Source organism: Fringilla coelebs (genome assembly GCF_963513975.1).
Source record: "Fringilla coelebs genome assembly, chromosome: 3".
Taxonomy (NCBI): Eukaryota; Metazoa; Chordata; class Aves; order Passeriformes; family Fringillidae; genus Fringilla; species Fringilla coelebs.
In genome coordinates this window covers 82617789-82636856 of record NC_140030.1, presented here as the reverse complement: position 1 = coordinate 82636856, position 19068 = coordinate 82617789, and the positions used below count along the sequence as shown (strand labels likewise).

General features: G+C 37.9%; 1 protein-coding gene across 3 annotated transcripts in view; it reads left to right on the top strand.

Annotated features, from left to right (window-relative positions):
• Positions 1–19068, top strand: part of SDCCAG8 (SHH signaling and ciliogenesis regulator SDCCAG8) — a 104170-nt gene that overhangs the window by 36454 nt on the left and 48648 nt on the right. For all 3 annotated transcript variants that reach the window (XM_084201781.1, XM_084201779.1, XM_084201780.1), the window contains exon 13: positions 699–841. In XM_084201781.1, the coding sequence (XP_084057907.1) occupies positions 699–841 (143 nt within the window). The remainder of the gene's footprint in view (positions 1–698; positions 842–19068) is intronic.

Genomic DNA, 19068 nt, shown 5'->3' with positions numbered 1-19068 from the left:
ATGCAAACTCAACTATGGTTATTTGTAAATAAGTTAATAGACTCATCAACTTTAGTTACTATGTTGATTTATAAGGACTAATGATATTAATAAAATAATAGGATTAACAGCAGCTGGTATGTTTACGGTTCAGATAAAAGTCATAAATACTTCTTTTCAGTAATGGTAAAATCACAAAACTGCCTTTATTCTCTTGTGTAATATTAGGGGACAAAGCTAAATTCCCCCTTGTCACTGGTTATGTAATAGGCATTAAAAAAATAAAAATAAATTCATTATCACGAGAGCTATCCTATGTCAAGCAGCTTATGAAGATGGCCACTGTTCTACTGCCTTTCTGACTCTCTAGCACAGTGAATTCAAGCCACAAATATGGAGCCTTCACATGAGAAAAATGGAAAATACTCGAATGCCTGTAACTCTTAAGCTGCATGAACACAATAACATTGATTGTATATTATAGTACTATGGTACTATAGTACCATAAAAAAAACCAAAAAAACATTTTGGTTTTTCATAAAAATGTAATTTCAAATACTTTAATTTGCTTGTTTTGCAGTTTTTATCAAGTAACTACTTTTGTTCAAAAACAGAGGTGTGCATTATTTTCACGTCCTTTGTCATTTTTTTTTTTGGTCTTAAAATGTATCTTTATGCATTTCTTAAATACACTTTCTTTGGTTCTATAATTTTCTAAGAAAATAGAAAAACTGGGATTAGAGCTCAATGGGAACAAACAGCGTTTGGAACAAGCCCAGCAGGATGTGACAGAAGCCAGAGAGGAGTGCCTAAAACTGACAGAACTGCTGAGTAAATCTGAGCACCAACTGCACCTCACCAGGTACCCCTTATCCTATTACATGCTGTAGTACCAATTTCATTCTGCTAATTTTTTGCCACAGGCTTCCCCACAGTTGTTGCAGATACTTGCAGTCATTGCCTACACGGGCAGCCCTCAGTTGTGTTAGAAGTGGAGATTTGAATTAGTGAGTTATGAACTACAAAGTGAGTTATGAACTATAATTTATAAAAGTGAACTAGTAGTGTGTAGACAAGGCAATGTTCAGCTCTGGTGGTGAGGTGGCATGGTTTTAGACAGGAAGAAGAGCAAGGGAGGCTGCAGCTACTGTTGCTGTGCTTAGTAGGACAAACATATTTGAAATGTTGTTTAAGAGTGTAGTGTAGAGCAGCACCTTTAAGCATAGGAGTTCTCAGATTAATAACCTGAAATTTCTTCAGCAGAATGACCAGGAATATGTATATAAATATATAAATAAACATAATTTTTCTGTATAAGGTAAGATCAATTATGTGAGGAGGATGTTCCAGTCTCTTGTTTGGTGAAGATACAGTACAATCCATTGTGTAATGAAAGATTTCCTCTGATCCTATTCCATCCTTGGGTATAGTTCCCAATGTCTTTTGCTGCATTATTCATTACATATTTCTAGAAAACTCCAGAAGGCTGACATGCCAATTATTCATTGCAACTTTGCAAGTTTGGATAACTGCAGAACTTTTTTCCTTTTGCCTTGGAAAACGCTATTGTCCAACTGTTTGAAGGCTTTTGGTTGTGTGTGGGGGTTTTTTGTTCCATTGCCCTGCTTCCCCCAAGAATGAACATCCATAAACAAAGCTGGCAGCTTTCACTCAGTACTTAAGGGAAAAAGTTAAGTTAGTTTTAATTTTTAATAGGGGGGGGAAAAAAAGCTTAGATTTTTATCACTTAACAGAAGTCTCTGTGTTTATCCAAGTCTTGTACTTTTTGGGCTTTGTGAGAATTCTGCCATTGAGTAAATGGAAATAAAATAGAGCCTTGTCTAAACTATTGAATTCAATGAATCATTTTTTTATTCAGCTAAATTTCTGTGTAATTCAGAGCACGGTTGTTTAACAGATGGAAGAAAGTACCACTCTAACAGCCTGTATTTAGAGAAAAAAATATGCTAGAGGTTAATGAACTTGAAAAAAGTTTTGGGTGAGTTGTTAAGATATCTAAAGTTTGGATTTAGCAGAACTTTATTAATAATGATTTGTTGTGATAGCTAACCAAATGGCTTTACCACGCTCCTTTTAGCAAAGGCTGATTATATGCAATAAAACTCTGGATATCTTGGAGGAAATCTGACTAGCGAATCTATAATTTTTAATTTTTTTTTTTGGTGAAAATACTCAAAATGTAAAAATGAGAACTATTGCCTGCTTTTACATAGCAAAGTAATTAAAGCTGGATAACTAACATAGAGATGACTCAGGTAGCTATTTGATGTACAGTCTCTGACTCGGAAAGTTTTTGGAATGCAAATCATTAGAGGCTGGGAACAGTATCTTGGGCAAGTTATGCTCTGTGCTGGCCCTGTTCTCATACAATTTCACAGATGCCCGCTTTTTGAGACAGATGCTGAATTGCCATGGCTCCTTTGACCTAGTGCAGACACTCTTCTGCGAGGTCCTGATCTCCTTGGGGTTTTATTGGTTGTTTGGGGGGGTTTTTTTGTGGGTTTAGGGTATTTGGTTGGTTGGTTGTGTTTTACTTTTTTGGGTTGGATTGGAGGGTTTTTTTTTGTATTACCGTGTGTTCATATTTGGTATCTCCTTACAAGAATTGAAATGTTTTCTATGCTGATGTGTATTTATTGGAAAAATGAATATGATGAGGCATGGGAAATAGGTTCAAGTTTTTTTCTTGACAGTCCCCAAATTCTATAACACTTTGTACATTTTTGTGTTCTCTGTACACTTGGAGCGTCTGCCTGCTTTCGAAGAATACTTTAGGTGATGCTGCTTGAAGAAGGGGGAAAAAGAGATGATCAATTCATTGCTCCTGATCTGTTACCTGTTTTCCTCTTGAACTTAAATCCATAGGGCAGGGTTTGAAGTGTTCTCGTAGTGTCACCTGTTTTCCCTGCCTTGCAGAGGGAACCATCCCCTACTGAAATGACACTTGTCCTTAGCCTGTACTCATTCTTCCTCTCAGCTCACCTCCTGGCAGAACGGGTTTTCTGTGCTAGTGAAGGTATAAAAGTTACATGTCTCTAGTGGCATTAGTTTTCATTTTGAAATCAGTATGTTTTTCATGGATTGGTACATCCATAGTTGTTGCATATAAATTACATTCACTTACTGTTTGCCTTCTTTTATTTATTCCCTTCACCTCAAATGGCAACTGTGTCAGTGAAAATACTTGAAAGGTAGGGGTAATAGCAATCCTTTGGGGGTTGTAGACTCATTCACTGTGGCGCTTGCCAAGGAAAACAGATTTTAAGCTCTAGAGTCCTGCCTGTGGGAGGTTGCTGCAGAAATTGCACTGATTTAGTGCATCTCTAGGGTATTCTGGCCTTGGCCTCGTCTTGCTGATTCTCTTCTTTTCAGGAGAGGACCAGCTGGTTCACTCCAAGTCTTCTCACAATGCTGGAGTTGAGGGAGGCCTGTACTGCTGTTACACCATTGTGGATAGTCTTTCTGTTGCCTTGCATGACCTGTCTGTGCTGTTCTGGCAGAAATAAGAGGTAGCTGAGAAGATACAGAAAGAATTATTTCTTTTGTATGAATTATTGTATTACTAAGGAGAAAAGCTTCAGTAATCCACTGATTCTGAGTTTCGATATTGTAAATAAAAATGATTATAAGTGAATACAAGAACTAATGTATAAAAATGAGATAAATGTATATGAAAGGAATTAACGAGAAAAAACATGCAGTCTGTGTCATAATGAGAAAAGAAAGTACTCTGCAGAACAGCACTCTTCTCCAGGAGTCCCACTTCTCTGCTGTATCCTAGTTTTCAGACACTGTTGATTGATTACCAACTAAACAGCTTCTAAGTTAACAAAATGTACTTGTTAAAAAGGAAGAAAAAAAGGTTACAATTAGCTATTCTAAACCATTGCCACGGAGTTTAAAATTGCCTTTTCCTGTCACCTTTCTTCCTGGAGCAATATGTTGCTTAGAAATACTTGCTATTAACATGCACTTTCTGCTATTGAATCTAGTTAGTAATTCTAATTTGTATGTCTTCAAAAGACAGGGGAAATGCAGAACTTCTACTGTGTAGTTTTGCTTGTCAGTCATGTAACTTTGCAGATGTCACCATGCTATGAGACTGACCATGATTATTTAAAGTTTTCTTGGGGGTTTCTTTTGCCCTAGTTTCAGCTTTGAGGTTACTGTAGTAGGAAAATCTTACGAAATTAGTTCTTAAGTCAAATTGCTCTTACTTTGGCAAGATTAGGTCTTGCTAATTAAGCTTACCTGAAGCCCTTCTTCATAGGGTAGAAAACATACAGGTCTATTGTTCTTAGTTAATGAAAAAATAGTCATTAAAAATCCTGTCAATATGCTCATGGAAAAGATCATATAAAAGATGCAAGATGTTAACAACTTGTCCGGATCTTAGTGTGCCATCTAATGTAAAAAAAAAATTTTCACTATTCTTGTGTGTGAATCATCATTAAAAAACATTCCTCTTTTTCTTTCAAACCAGATTTGGAGGTATTATTTGTTTCAGTTGCAGTCAGAAGTAGTTCCTGTTCACATATACCAAACAAGTAAAATAAATCCTAAGAAATGAGGGAATCATCCAATTTCAAAGTTGAAGTTTTGTGATGTCATCATGCATTTTCTCAGGGATGAAGAGATAGATGGCTCAAGATATTTTTGACTGAAATGTCATCTGAAATTTGATAGGAAATAGAATTGACTAGAAGAAAAGCAGATTTAGTTTAGTTTAAAATGTATTATTCTTGTCTGCTTATATGAAACACTAAGAACTTCTCAAGGTCAGCTAGTAGGCAGGGCACAAATTACTAAATGAACATCCTCTTTCAGATTCAGGTGAGCCACCAAGCTGCCCTAAATCCCTCTGTCACTCTCTTGAGGGACTAAAGTTTATATTACAGTGAGTCAGTGGGTATTGTTTTTCTTGATTACTGTTTTTCCCCCATTATGTGATATTTCTTCCCTCTTTTTGACAGTGATATATCTCTAGAAAGCAGCATATCTAAGGGCATGCCAGTTGGGTTTTAGCAGTGCTATAGTCATCCTACTGTACATGGGTGCTTCTTGCTAGTTTCAGTGACTCCATTAAGACTATTTCTTTTACATGCAATTAAATAAAGCATATACCCTCCCAGGTTAACGTGGCATTATTTAATCTCTGAAGCTCTGGTGTTGAGCTGTAGGTCATCACCAGTATTCCTTGTTAGAATTTGCAGCCTGCCTCATTCATTGTTCTCCCTATTTAAGCTATACTATTAACTGATAAAACAAACTTCCTGGTGGTTATACACAGCCTTCTAGGGATTTGCACAATACTTAATATTTATTCTGGGTTTTTTTTTTTCTAGTAGTATCTATTAGTTAGCAATATGCTTAATGCCATGCCTTTTCCAACAATTTTAGCACCTCAGAGTCCATCATTTATACTGGGAAGGAGTTTTGGAGAAACGTTGTTACTAATATTAAATGACTGAGATATGCTTAATCTACTCACACTGACAAACTGATGAAAGTACCAATAGCACTAGAATTGGGGGTGTGGGGGGAGGAAGCAGAAATAAGGTGTAACCAGTGATTGATTTCTAAATTAAAAAAAAAAAAAATCAATACGCAAAAGCATTATTTTAAAATGCAGAGATGAGTGATAACATGAAACAACTCTAACTAATAAACTTTTTAGATTCTGCTTCGTATGTTTACTTTTCATTAAATTTAGGGACGGTTGCGACTATGTTGTTGTGATTCAGTCAACATTTATTTCTATCTGGTTTTCATATACAAAGGCATCAGGATGCCAGAAAATAAACTGTTAACGGAGAATTAACTTCTTTGGCACGCTTTCATACTTATCTTCCAAATTAAAGAAAATGAAATGGGCAGAAGCAGAGTGTAGATTACCTCCTTTTTGTCAAAAATGGTGGGAATTTGAAAATTAATAATAAAAAAGGGAACAGATGCAGTAACATGCCAGAGGGAGATTAATGTGGAGAGTAAAATCTGTGAGCAACAAAACTGAAGCAAACTGAATCAGTGGGAGGTGGTTGTACAATCAAAATCAGGATAAAAGAGAAATTACAAACAACCCTGCACTTGTCAAAGTAGTAGTAATGAAATCCTGACTCTGCCAGCAGCGAGAACCTGTGTTAGCACTTTGGGGTAAGGCCGGGAGCCGGGTGCCAGGTAGGAGGGCAGCGCGAGGCTGCTGGGCGGCAGCCATCGCGTGTGGAACAGATGGCGGGGAAAGCTGGCCGGGGAGGGGCTCCTTCGCAGAGCTAATCAGACAGTAACGGATAGGGCAGCTGGGAGGACTGACCACCGCCAGGCGAGCGGCGGGGTAGCCGCAGCCGTGCGCGATGTGTGCAGTGGTGTGCCCGCCGGCCGCACGCGAGACCTTCCAAGGTCTTTTCGGTGCCGCCGCGGCCGCGCGAAGTTGGGAGGCGGGCGGGGACGGGCCCGGCCCGGGCCGGCACCGCGGCCCTCGGCGGCCTCCGCGGCGTGGAGCGCGTCCCGCCGGCGCCATCGCGCCCCCTCCTTCCTCAGAAACGCGGGGCTTTGCCCTCGGCCCTGCCCGGCGCTGAGGTTACGTGGTTTCGTACTTGGCCGTAGCGGTACGGCGAAAGGAAATTGTGGCGGTGACAGAAATGCGAAAGCACGTGGGTCCGGGGCCTGATCCGGGAAACCGATAAGGAAACTTTGTTCCCGTTGAAAGGCGGGAGAGCAGTAGGTCGGCACCTTCCCACATGGCTGGGCCCCTCCAATGAATGGAACCAGTTTTCTGATGTTTTATTTTTGCTCGGAGGAGGCACTTCCCTGCTCATAAATGAGAGCCTGAGAGGGATGAATGGAGGTCCGAGCCTTCTGATCCCGAGTCACATGAATAATTTGACTCGCGTAAAAAGTAAAGATCAATAGGATTTCTTGTGCAAGTAGGAGGTAGTCATGTGTGAGAGGATTACGAGGTCGTGCCCCGTGTTGATGACTGTCAGCTTGAAAGAGAAATGAAAATAAAATTTTATCGAGGAAAAGGGGGAAATAAAATCCTGAAGTGTAGTAAGGGAGATCTTACCTATTACTACCTGGATTTGTTTGGTCAGGATATGTGATACTTTTTTAGACAATTTTAACCAAAAAAACCCTATGTGTCCTGCATCTGCTTTTTGAGCTTGTGTGTATCTTGTCTGCAGAAGGTTTATAGTTTGGCTCAATTATCCACTTTGAGCAGGGAGGGGAGGAAACATTACAGGGATTTGAAATAGGTAGTATAACATAGCCATATGCTATTTATGCAGCAGTTTCTGCAATAAATCTAATTTGGTGCTGTCAAAAAAAATTAGACTTATTTGCTATAGCAGCACATTAGTAAATGATTGTGGTAGCTTTGAAAGTTGTCATTCACTCTGCTTTACTTGCAACTGAATCTTGCAGAGCTTTTTTTTGTTCCCCCTTCCTTTTCCCCTGAGCAGTTCTGTGAAAATCTGAGTTCTTTGTCCTGCAGCTGTAGAAACTGCAAATATTTTCACTACTGAAAAGAAGGGCTTGCTTTAAGGGAATTGAAGAAGGAGGTGGAAGAAAGAATAGCCTCTATTGTTAACAATCATATGAATGCATATGTGGAAAAATAAATAAAGTGGAGAGGGATAAATTTTTCCTTTGCCTACAGGTTTTCATAGTGCAGCTGAAATTGTTTATCTGATTATACAGCATGTAGATAAATTAGCTGTTCTGCGTTATTATAGAAGGTAAAATATTTTACCTGCCACGATAAGACCATATGCTGCTTTATGAAGACTGATACTGAGTGATTTGAAATAAATCGGTTCTGTCGTCTTCTGGCAGGGCGTTGTAAAATTTTCTAAGCTGATACACTTTGTGTCAAGATAACACACAATTATTTAAATATCATTGTATTTAATATTTTAAACATATTTAAGTGATTGTACAAACATATAAAGGCCATTGATAAATATTATAAGGGAAGGAAAGGAAATGCAAGTGAAGGAGTAAAGAACAAATACAAAATCATACGTTAATTTTGAACATTAAAGTGTTTATAAATTATTGTTAATTTTAAACTAGTTTTAACGTGGTTAACAATTGTATTTATTGTCCTGCAATAAATATTTTTTAAGGAGAAGACAATAATACACGTTCAGGTTTTAGTATTAGATTCATCAAAATTTTTTTTCACGGTATTTAAACTGCAACTGGTCACATCAATGATCACATCAGGTTGTTGAGGCAGCCAAATTGCTCCTGCATGTAGAGTGTGGTTCAGGAGCAGTGACAATACTTAAAGCGCTTTGGAGCGAGTGTGATTTCAGATGAAACACTGAAGAGACTAACTGCTGTAGAAAACAAACATCTTTATAAGGTCTTTGTTTTGAGCAGTTATTATTCAGCACTAACAGTAATAAGTTTATGAGTGTGTATCAAATATTTACTTTGGTCTCATTCAAATTAGGTTTTTTATTTGTGTGACTAATGACAACAGGATAATGATTTATTTTTTTAAAACCAAAGAAGCCTTTCAGATACATGTATTCAAGGCTGCTGGATTTTTTGCTGAATTTGCTACTGGAAAAAGTGGTTCTGATTTTTATCATTATTTCTGACTTGTTCTAAAGCTTTTCTCTCAAGTACATCGAAAGCCTGTTTTTACAATAAGCTAAAATGTACTTTTTCTGTCAGCCCTTGGTATTTGTGAACTTCAACAATTTTAAAAGCTGTCTTGTGCTTTCAGAAGTATATTCAAAGTTGTTTATTTTGTGCAGTCACAGCAGTTGTTGATTTGTGGGTGTTTTTCCTTTACTGTGCAAAATTCTCCTCCTTAAGTTCTTGCCTAGGAAAAAAATTCAACAGAGAACCCAAAAGGTCGTCAGCTGGAGACTTTATCCAACTTCACATTGAAGAGCATCAGCCTGTAGGTTGTCATTGCTGGAGAAAGTAGCTGGTGGATGGAGGGAGGAAGGAAAAAAAATCACCTGAGCACGCCAGCCTTGGCCGTCCGGCTGCTCTCCTTCCTCAGCCCTTGTGCAGCGCCCTTGTGCCGGTGATTGGTCAGGGGAGGCTGCGCTGGAGATGCCCGTCCTGAGCGAGCAGATGAGCTGCTGACGGCTACTTGACAGGGCTGAACTCCTCGCCCTGGCTGTGCTGGCAGCATGGCGAAGTTAATAGTGTGCTGCTCTTGGTTGCCCCTGTGGGTTTGGTGGTTTGCATGTCAAACTATAGTTCTGTAGAAATAGGAGCAACTTTTCACGATTAGCTTCTCCCTTTTGGTCAGTTGGCTTCTACAGGACTTAAATCACTGAGGAATTAAAGTGTCTCTGTAGTCAGGTGGGACACTGCTGCAGCCTCTTTTTCTACAGGGTTCCTCTTCTATTTCCAGTGCAATTGTTCACCTGTATCTGGTTTCCTACGGAAGAAGACCATAGCATAAGAAAATACTTCCTTATAAATGCAGGGACTAATCCCCATAAAAGTAATAGATCAGTATTAAGTTTTTAATCAGCTAAACTTAGGCATTATTTGTCAATGTAATTTTCATTAAAGTGAAATTCAGACTTAATGTAAATGCAGTTCTGCTAATGAGATTGGATTACCTCCTGGATTTGATCCAGAAAACTTTATATTCATTTTTGGTAAAGAGGTAATAAAATGGGTGGTTTATTATAATTGCGTACAAAACTTCAAATATGTATTTTATTTTTTGCTATTGTATTTATCTTGTGAAAGGTTATCTTTTTTTTTTAAGGATACCAAGGTGTGCTGTGAAATTGAAGGTATTTCTTGTTTTGGAAGAATGAGACTGTCTAGGAGGTTAGTTAATAATTCAGGAACTTTTGGTTATTAGAGTCTATTCCTGAAAAGAAATATGGACACAGGAATTGCTAAAAATAATATATCCTGTTAACAATAAGAACTTAGTTTCAGCCTGTCTTTACAATTTGCCTCAATGTGGAAGACAGCATTCTAACAAAGAGTTGCATATGTGTGTTCTACAAGGCTTGAAAACAAGAAAAAACTATTAAGGATTGTTTTCTTTAAATAGTGTTGCGTTTGAAACATCAATAGGTAAGGAAAAAAAATGCAGCAGATTAAATAAGTTTAAATGAGTGCTCTTGACCACTTTAAGATTTTACTGTAAACTTACTCATTCAACTGCTCCCATTTTCTCTTTGTATTTTTAGTCAGTATCTCTGTTACATAGAGTCAGAGTCAAAAGTCTTCATTTATTATTTTATTTATAATATTTTTGTTAGCCTTTTCCACTTCTTCACATAGCTCTGCAAAGTCTTTCTCAGATTGTGCTAGCCCTAGCAAGAAGGAGCAGATACATGTTTTTGAAGAAAAACATGTTAGCTGTTGGAGTTAACAAATAATGATTAAAAGCTATTCCTTTGCTTCTTACTATTTCTCCTATACCCCAAACTGATCTTCACAAATACAGGACTGTAAAGAACTTCATCTGCTGCTGGTTAGCAGAAGTGGATTTAAATCTACACCGACAGTTCATTTGACAATGACCTTGAGGGGCTTTGCTTCTTGAAGAAGAAAGCAGAAGCTTGCGGTAAACAAAGTTCACTTCTGACAGATGGATTGAATGACAGAAAGGTTGCGAGTGCCAGAATAGCCCTGGCAGAGGAGGAAATGTTCAGTGGAATCCAACAGGAGAGGAGGTGTGAACAGGTGCAGGGTTGCTGACGGAAGGGGAACCAGATGGAAGGAGCCAGAGCCAGTTTATTTAAAGGAAAAGGCAGAAAACACTGAAAGGCTGTGCGATCAGTGGCTAAAAGTGTGCATGGAAGAAGGTAAAAATTCACAAAGCAAAACTGCACAGTGGGATATCTAGCACTTAGCATAATGGTAGTAATTTGTGAGTTTCGTTTTAAAGTTGCTATTGAAATATGTTTCTCCCTTACTCTTGACAGCATAAAGAAGAGATTTATAACCTGTCCAAAAGGGAGAAAAAAAAAAATCTAACAAAACCACCACCAAAAACTTCAGCTGTTATGCTGCCTGTCCATTATTTCTAATACTGCCGGCAGTTACAATCAGAATAATATAAATTATGCCACTGCTGAACAAATGAATAAAAGACATATAAGTCTGGATTTTAATTTTTTTTTAACTCACTTGTTTGTATCTAGCTCTTGTGACATGTGGGCAGATGAGCATGGTTTTCATTAGGATGTTTTTGTAAGATCTAGAGCAAATCAACAATAGTCAAGTACAGTGTAATGTTAGCATTTCTCATCTTTTTTGCTTTTGGTCATAAGTCTGTCAGTTTGCTGGAATGTGTGGTAGCTTGCTGTAGGATGGGGTAGAAATCTAGCTTACCCTAGATCAAATTCCCTGAAAATCAAATATTGTCTTTCAAATTGTCATCCTGAAGAAATGCTTTGTTCTGTCAAATGATTCTGCTTCTTCCCAAGCTGTTCTTTTGAGGCTTGGTCCTTTGGAGGCAGGGAAAAAAAACATTCCTTAACTTTTCAATTTCAAGCAATAGTAGGGGATCATTATCAACTTTCACACACCAGGCCTGTGGCACGTTAAGTGCAGGTTGTATGTCCATACCTAACGTGTGAAAAACGCAGGTAAGTGTTGAGCAGTCACTCCCAGTGCATCTGTGATCTACTGGATCGTTCAGCTGTGCTGAGCTGATCCGGATCAGGTGTGAGCACACAGGCACTTTCCTTTTTAATTAGCTAGAGCATGCAACGCCGTGTTTATGCTGACTTTATGCCAGCTGCAGGAAGGACAGATGATACCTGATTCAGCATAAAGCTTGCTGGTACAAAGTTAACGTACCAAAAACATTGGGTTTTTGAACAAATTTAAATTGGCAGAGTGAGTTCATAGCAGATCAGGTCTCTGCATCATTTAGCTGCATCATTTTTTGATTCAATGGTAGGAGCCTGACGGCTGGATTTACTGTATTAACAAGCTGAGCCTTGGAGTACAGTCGCAGTTATTTGAACCTGGTCTGAGCCTATACTGTTGCTGAAAAGCAAGTCCCTAGAGTGGCAATATATGGCTATGTTTAGCCACATTTGCCAGGCCCTTGCTTCTGCTGACACTGGAAGACAGGCACCTGTGTGATCAGGTTATTCAGGGATTTATTTAGATGGAAAAAGAATAGTTTCTTGAAGAATAGGTTGTGTGAGTGCTCATTGTAAGTGGATAAAATGAAGGACCACACCTCTTATATTGACATTGTCTGCCTTAAATGTGTCCTGAAGCTTCATTCTAAGAGGCTGCTGGTGCCAAATTCAAGAATCACCATAAATCAATGAAATTACACCTTCATTTTAAATATAGGGAAAATAATTTGTGTAAATTTGTGTATACAAAACACATACCTGTAAAAATCTTCTTTGTTAAGCAATTATTTTAGTCATTTGTAAAAGTGGCTTGTGGAACAAAGAATATTCTAGAGAAATATGCAGCACTGGAAGTCAGGCTATGTACTAAGACTTCACAAAGATCACTTCTCCTCATGCTGTATTTAATTGTGTGTTTCTGTAAGGACTTAGGAGCCAAATAGTTCACAATCTGATGGTGATAGTCATGAGAGAATGGATATTTACTTACAAGCTACGTATCTTGATGGCAAAGCTTATAAATGTGCCAGAAAAATCAGGTTTTGATTCCAAGTCAGTATGTTTGACCTAATATGAGATGTTAATTAGTTAGAGGCACTTTTTTCTTTAACATCGAAATAGAGGAGAGCTATTCATAATACTTGGTTGTGACTTGATATACCAATAGAAGTTGTTGAGGAACTGGTGCTTTTCTGGATATATCTTGATGGCTATAATGCCAAAAGAGTAAAATGATGTTATAGGCTAGGTGTTTGCAAATTCTTACTGTTATGCTGAATGTAAAGTAAGGAATCCAGTCCTTTCATTTTGTTACCTGACCTCGCAGATAGAAGTAGAGATGTAGAAGTTAACTGTGTTCAAGGTTCTTTAATTCATAGAAACTTCCATAGGAGTAACACTCTGTCTTACTGTATGTCTGTTTCTTTGGTCCTAGATTTTCATCTGTCTCATGCCCACGAATATCTCCAGTTAGTTGAAATAACTTTTAAGTAGATTTCAAGTAGGGCAAGCAGGAGTAGGATTTTTTTTTCACATGCAGCCATTAATGTATAGTTTCTCCTGATGCCTCAGTAGGGCTTAAAGGGCAAAGTGGAAATTTTGTACTAAAGTGTTTCATTGTTTATGTAGACTTCTTGTTATTATATAAAGTGGAAATACATAGAGAAGTCTCAAAGGAGGTCTGGTGGTGTGGCTGCATCCTAAATAGAGAGATATGGGGAAAAAAATCAGTGGGTACAAGAAAGCTGTATGCGCTGACTTCTGTTTCAGCAAAATTTAAATTCTTAGAAAAAATAGAAAATAGTATAACAAGTTGACATTGCTTGAATTCTGGGAATGGGGATGCAGGTGATAAGTTACCTGCATTTTGGGGAAAATTGTTTCAAGCTAGTTTGTCAACTAATTGTAGTTAGTCTCTTGATGAGGTTGGAAATCTGTATGGAGCTTAATCTTTTCTTTTATTGCCCCCCAAAAGTGCTTCTTATTATTTGAAGTGTTTTTTATGAAATAGTAGGAAGTTGTTTTTCCCAGCCTTTCATCTTAAGTAGGGTAGTGAAATTTCATTTAGTTTCATTAACATACTTTAAATGTATTTCTGTTTTCAAGTTATTTCTGTAGCACCTTCGAACTTCCTAGATCTATATTTAAAGAGCTGTATCAATTTGAATGCTGAATTTTTCACCCCTTGACCTTTACATAACTTTCATAATTGCCTGTAGTGCTTCTCATGGTCCTTATTGCTTCTCGTGGTTATGAGAAGAAAGCTCTGATATTTCATTATTTTAGGAAACTCTGTATTTTTCAACTAACACAAGAAACAAAATTTAAGTTTTGTTTGTTTGGTTGGTCGGGTTTTTTTGAGCCTCAGTTCTCATGAATAGGCCCACATGTATCCTGAGAAATTATACAGTCCTTCAAATCCACCAATTAATTTAATAGTTGGGTTTCTTCAAAATTTGACCATGAAAATATAGATTTTACTGAAGCTCACCAAACACAGTGTGCTGGCTGGGGCAGTTTCCAGAAACTTGAGCTTTCTGCTGAGAAGACCTGGCAGCCAACTCCAGAATCAGCATCCAGTCAGCTCCCAGAAACTGACAAAAAGAGCAACTCAGTGGGTAATTCCCTCAATGGGATACAGGAAGGGCAATTTTTCAGCTCCTTGGAAAGGTTTAAAGAAATGACCTGATCATGATGCTTTTAAAAGATACTTCTACATAATTCTTGAGGGAGCATGCACTCATATGTCCTTTTTTAATTATTTTTGCCACAAGAACATTCATTTCATGCCTTTCTTTTGCCTTGTAAAAGTACCAAGAGCCATAAAATGTGATCCAGTGTGGATTTACACAAGCACTGAAAAAATCAAAACCTTTATTAAAAAATTCAGATGGCATAAAAAATTCTGCAGTGTTTAATAAGAGGAAACCACTAAACACTGTCCAGCTTAAGTCCTCATTCAGAGCAACCATAGGTATTAGAAAGGTCCTGTAAGATGAAAATTCATAGGCCTTACAAAAGAAGATAACCAAAACAGTCAGTGTTAAACAAAGGTTGCTAGAAGTCTGATTTAAAGGAAAGGGAGAAATCTTGTGACCCTGAGCCTTTTTTTTGAGTTGATCCAAACGTATGAGTAAGGTGCGTGCTCTAGAGCTCTGTAATTTAGGTGTGGAAAGCAATAATTTTGAATCATAGCTGCATTTAAAACCAGCATGTACCTGTTTACCTGCAGAATTACGGGTCTTACTGTGTTGCATTTTCTTACTTAAATGTTTGAAAATACTAAGATTGGATAGCATATGATAAAACTCACTAAACACATTCTCTTTTGTAAATAGCTGAATGGGGTACTGCAGTGCTGTTAAATTGAAAGCCTCGTCTGAAAGGAGTTGTAGCAGTTTTACATTAATAGAGAGAATTATTTAATACTATCCCTGGGGACAATGACTTCTTGGTAAATTGGAGGTTTTTTCCATGTTTGTAGCCCAACATTTAGACTTGTCTGCTAACCTGAAAAAATAAAAAATGAGCCATTATTCTTCTGTGTATGACATACATACAAAGATACATTAAAAATACAGGGGAAAGAAGTTTTTGAAGTGTGATCTTATTTTGTATACCTTCCCTTATGACCTTTATCATTTTGAGTTTTGAATAGTGTCTGGTAATAAAGTTAGAGATAGAAAAAATTTTCTCATGTGTCCCCTTAGAGAATAAGTCAGGTATTGTGACATCTTGTTTCAGCATTTATACTTTTTTTTCCTCTTTATCATGAATGTGTGATTTGTTTGGTTGGGTTTTTCTCCTCCTATAGCCTGAGAGAAGAGCAAGGATATGCTCTGATTTTCCATTTTTCCTTTGACACTTGCAGCTGAAATAGTAAGATAAAAGAGCCTATGAGAAGGTGATTCAGAAAGCTGCTTGTAATGGACAGTCCACTAGACCTGTGTTGTGGAAAGTTTGCAAAGCAGACTGCATAAAACACTGCTGAACCTTTGAACCCAAAGTTATTTGGTCTTTAGGGCTTCTGATACGTGCAGTCTTTCAAGTCCTACTTTCAAGAGTTTTAATTGATTTGTGTGACTTCATGCAAGATTTTACTAAAGATACTGGGAATGAAATGCTTGGGTAACTCCTCAAAACTTTTCCAGTTTGGTAGAGAATCTTCTGCTATACATTTATTTTCAAAAATACTGGGAGAGAAAGCTCATTTCATCTGAAAGAGCTATGGGAGCCTTCCGCTGAGTCCTTTCTCTCTTCTGAGGTAATTTGTTGTGCAGTGGCTCACAGTGCTGGCCCACTTGGCTACATGTTACCTAGGAAAAAGGTTTGTTCTGGACCACTGAGGCATGTGGTAAAAGCATCAGTGTTAGGCTTGACTGGTCCTCCTGCTGCCCAAGTCTTAGTGTGGGTGCAGAGTTCCAGGACTGGTCATCATTTAGACAAGTCTTGTTAGTTCGGATAGCTCAAGCATTTGGAACACTAAATGCTGGCTACTCCTTAATGATTTATGAAGTTCAAGATAGAACAAGTATCTATGAAAGCTAAAATGCTTTATAGTTATATTTTGAACAGTAATTAATATGAAAATAGGATATCAAAAATAATGCTATGGTATCCTCTTGTGTATCACTGAACTGAGATAATTGCTAGAGTATTTTAATTTGTCCAGTTAAGTTCATAGTCCTTACTAATGGATCCATTAACTTTTTTAAAAATGCCACATGTTGATCTCATGGAAAAATCAAATAGTCAATATAGGAAGCATGGTTGCTTCAAATTGTAGTTGCTTTGCCAGAAGAAATACTGGCAGCCTCCAGTCAGAGGCCTAATTCTACATTAAGAATCATCCTGCTTTTTTTATATTTCTATTTTAACTGTTACCAAACTGAAAAGACTCCTTCAGAAATACATACTATTGAACTGTGTAGTGAAATTCAAACTTTTATCAATCTAAGTTCTTTTTTATTCTAGTCAAAAACAGATGAGCTTTTAGTTATGTCAAATATGACTTTTATGTCACTAGTCTTTACATACTTCCTTTTTCTTTATTGCAAAACCCTTTGGTAGAGAGTGAACTTCTCTTGTAAATGGATTTGTGATCCAGGTTTTTTTTGTTAGTGATGAGAAGGGTGTTTTGATTTGGGGTGTTATTTTGGTTTGGGGTTGTATTTGTGGGGTTTTTTTTAAATTAAAATTGATGGCTCAAATTCAGTCAGCATACCTTCATGTTAGTTTTGAGATCAAAGTGAATTTTCACTTTGAATTTTTCACTTTCACTTGCAGCAAGGATTTTTTTAAAGTTTGCCAGAGATGGCAATTTTCTTCTTCCTGTGCTATAAGCTACCGTTCTCAGTGCCTTTTGTTTTGTCAAGAATATTTGAAAAGCATAACTTTCATGCACTACAAACCAATATCGAATCATTGAGATATGCAAACCAGTTAATTGAGTTAACTGTGGCTCTTGACAGCCACAATGCAGGCTTGAAACAGGCATTTAGAGCTAAAATCACTGTGGAAAACCTCTGCTTCAGAACAAGGCTCAAGGAGAGCTTGAGCTTTCTCCACCATTGAGTCTTTGGTTGCTTCTGACTTTGTCGCACAGAAGTGGATGTTTCCGTGAGTTCAGTGTGTCTGCTTTGGTAAAACTGATCAGTGTTGTGACCGATCACATGTGCATTTTAGTGCATTTAGTGTTTTGCTTTCAGTAGAACTTGTGTTTGAATTAGAAGTAGAGAACAGGCTGGTGCACTTTAACCACTCATCTCCTATATTTGACCTCTATAGATTAAGATTTTTAAATTTCTGGAACAATTAATCTTTAGCTATCATTTCTGATTCAGATATTACCTGTGTCCTCAAAATTAGTCAGTTGTAGCTTTGCTTTTATTGTCTCTGTGCTTTCCATTAGTGAATGTAAGAAATTCTGAAGTTTTTGTAGAAGGAGACCTCTGATCTCTTTGCTCTAGTGCTGGGGGGACAAAGGACTATTTCCTTCTATATACAGTCCCTAGATTTTCTTTTACTCTGAATTGTGAAATTATTGATTTAAGAAATTGCAATTGGACAGACAGTGTCAAAGCTTCTAGAACTCCTCCAGTATTTGTTGGTTGTGGCAGGAAAGTTACCAATAGATCCTAAAATCTCTTGGGCTGCCTTCTACGTGTTTTATACTCTTTTTTTCTCCATATATGTGTTGGGGAAATTTTTAGTTAGAGGGCAGAGAGATTGAACTTAGAGAGCAGGTTCAAGTCAAGGTGTAGATAAAGGACATGCTACTCCATTTAGACAGATTTGACTCCAGGATATATTTTTGCTTCTGAGCAGTTCTGAGCACCTCAGATATTGTTCTGTGTGGCCTTGGATGTGTTTTAATTCCAAAATCTTTTAAGTCCTAAGAAGCTGCTCTTGTGTGTAAGAATTACCTGTTGTCCTAGTTTTACAACTGAGCTTTTTATCCACTGTATAAATTCATCTTCATCCACCCCATACACACTTCAGCCGCGAGGCACTCACCACACATCCATGTTTCTGAGCTCCTGCTAGCTTGCTCTATGCAGTAAGTGGCTCAGGTGAGTGGCTCTTTTGGATGGGTCCCCTACACAGGAGAGTGTTTCTAGGGGCAGTAGATTCTCCATGTATTTGAACTTGCTGGTTAGCATGAGATCATTGGATGGGGCCCTGGCGATGAGGAATGGATCTTCACAGGTTTGCCTTGGTAGCTTGAGCTGTGCTGCTTGCTGCACGCTGAAGGTTACCCCCAGCAGAAGGCCAGCCAGCCAGCTGTGTGCCAGATGACTGCACAGCACCCAACTGCACACAACCATCTCAGCCATCTCACATGAGAGCTATTAAATAAAATACTGTGCTACTGACACTTGCTTCAGCTGAAAGTGTCAGAGGAATGTGAGAGGTACTGGTGGCTTGTTTTTCCTTTAGTTTTTTTAGCAACCCGGTGCTATAACAACTCTTTGAAGATAAAAAACATTTGTAAAATAAAGGGGTTTGCACAGACTGGTTTCCAGCAAATATGGGGAAAATATTCTTAGTAATGCTTTCCATATTTGGAGCCTACACTGAAAAACTGATGGGAGCATCACTCCTTTTGATAGCCCTAATATGATTACAAAGCAATTCTGAGAGTGATGTGATAAAGTGCTATTCAATATATGAAATTTCCTTTAAAAATGTGCTTTGTTTCCTTAGCTCTCTAATATTTTTGCTATCTAAACATATTTGCTGTCTTCCCTCAGAAGAAACTGCCTGTGATTTCCAAGGGAGTTTTGCCTAAGGTAGGGCTTGAAACATCAGGACCAGGAATTAGTGTAATGTGACCCACCATTTGTATTGCTTTGGGGTAAATTTGAGAGAGAAGATTTAACATTGTGTGTGTCATGCTGAGATATTGCAATATCTCGGATGGGTTATTAGGCACCAATCCAAAGGTTAAGTGCAGCAACCACATGAGATG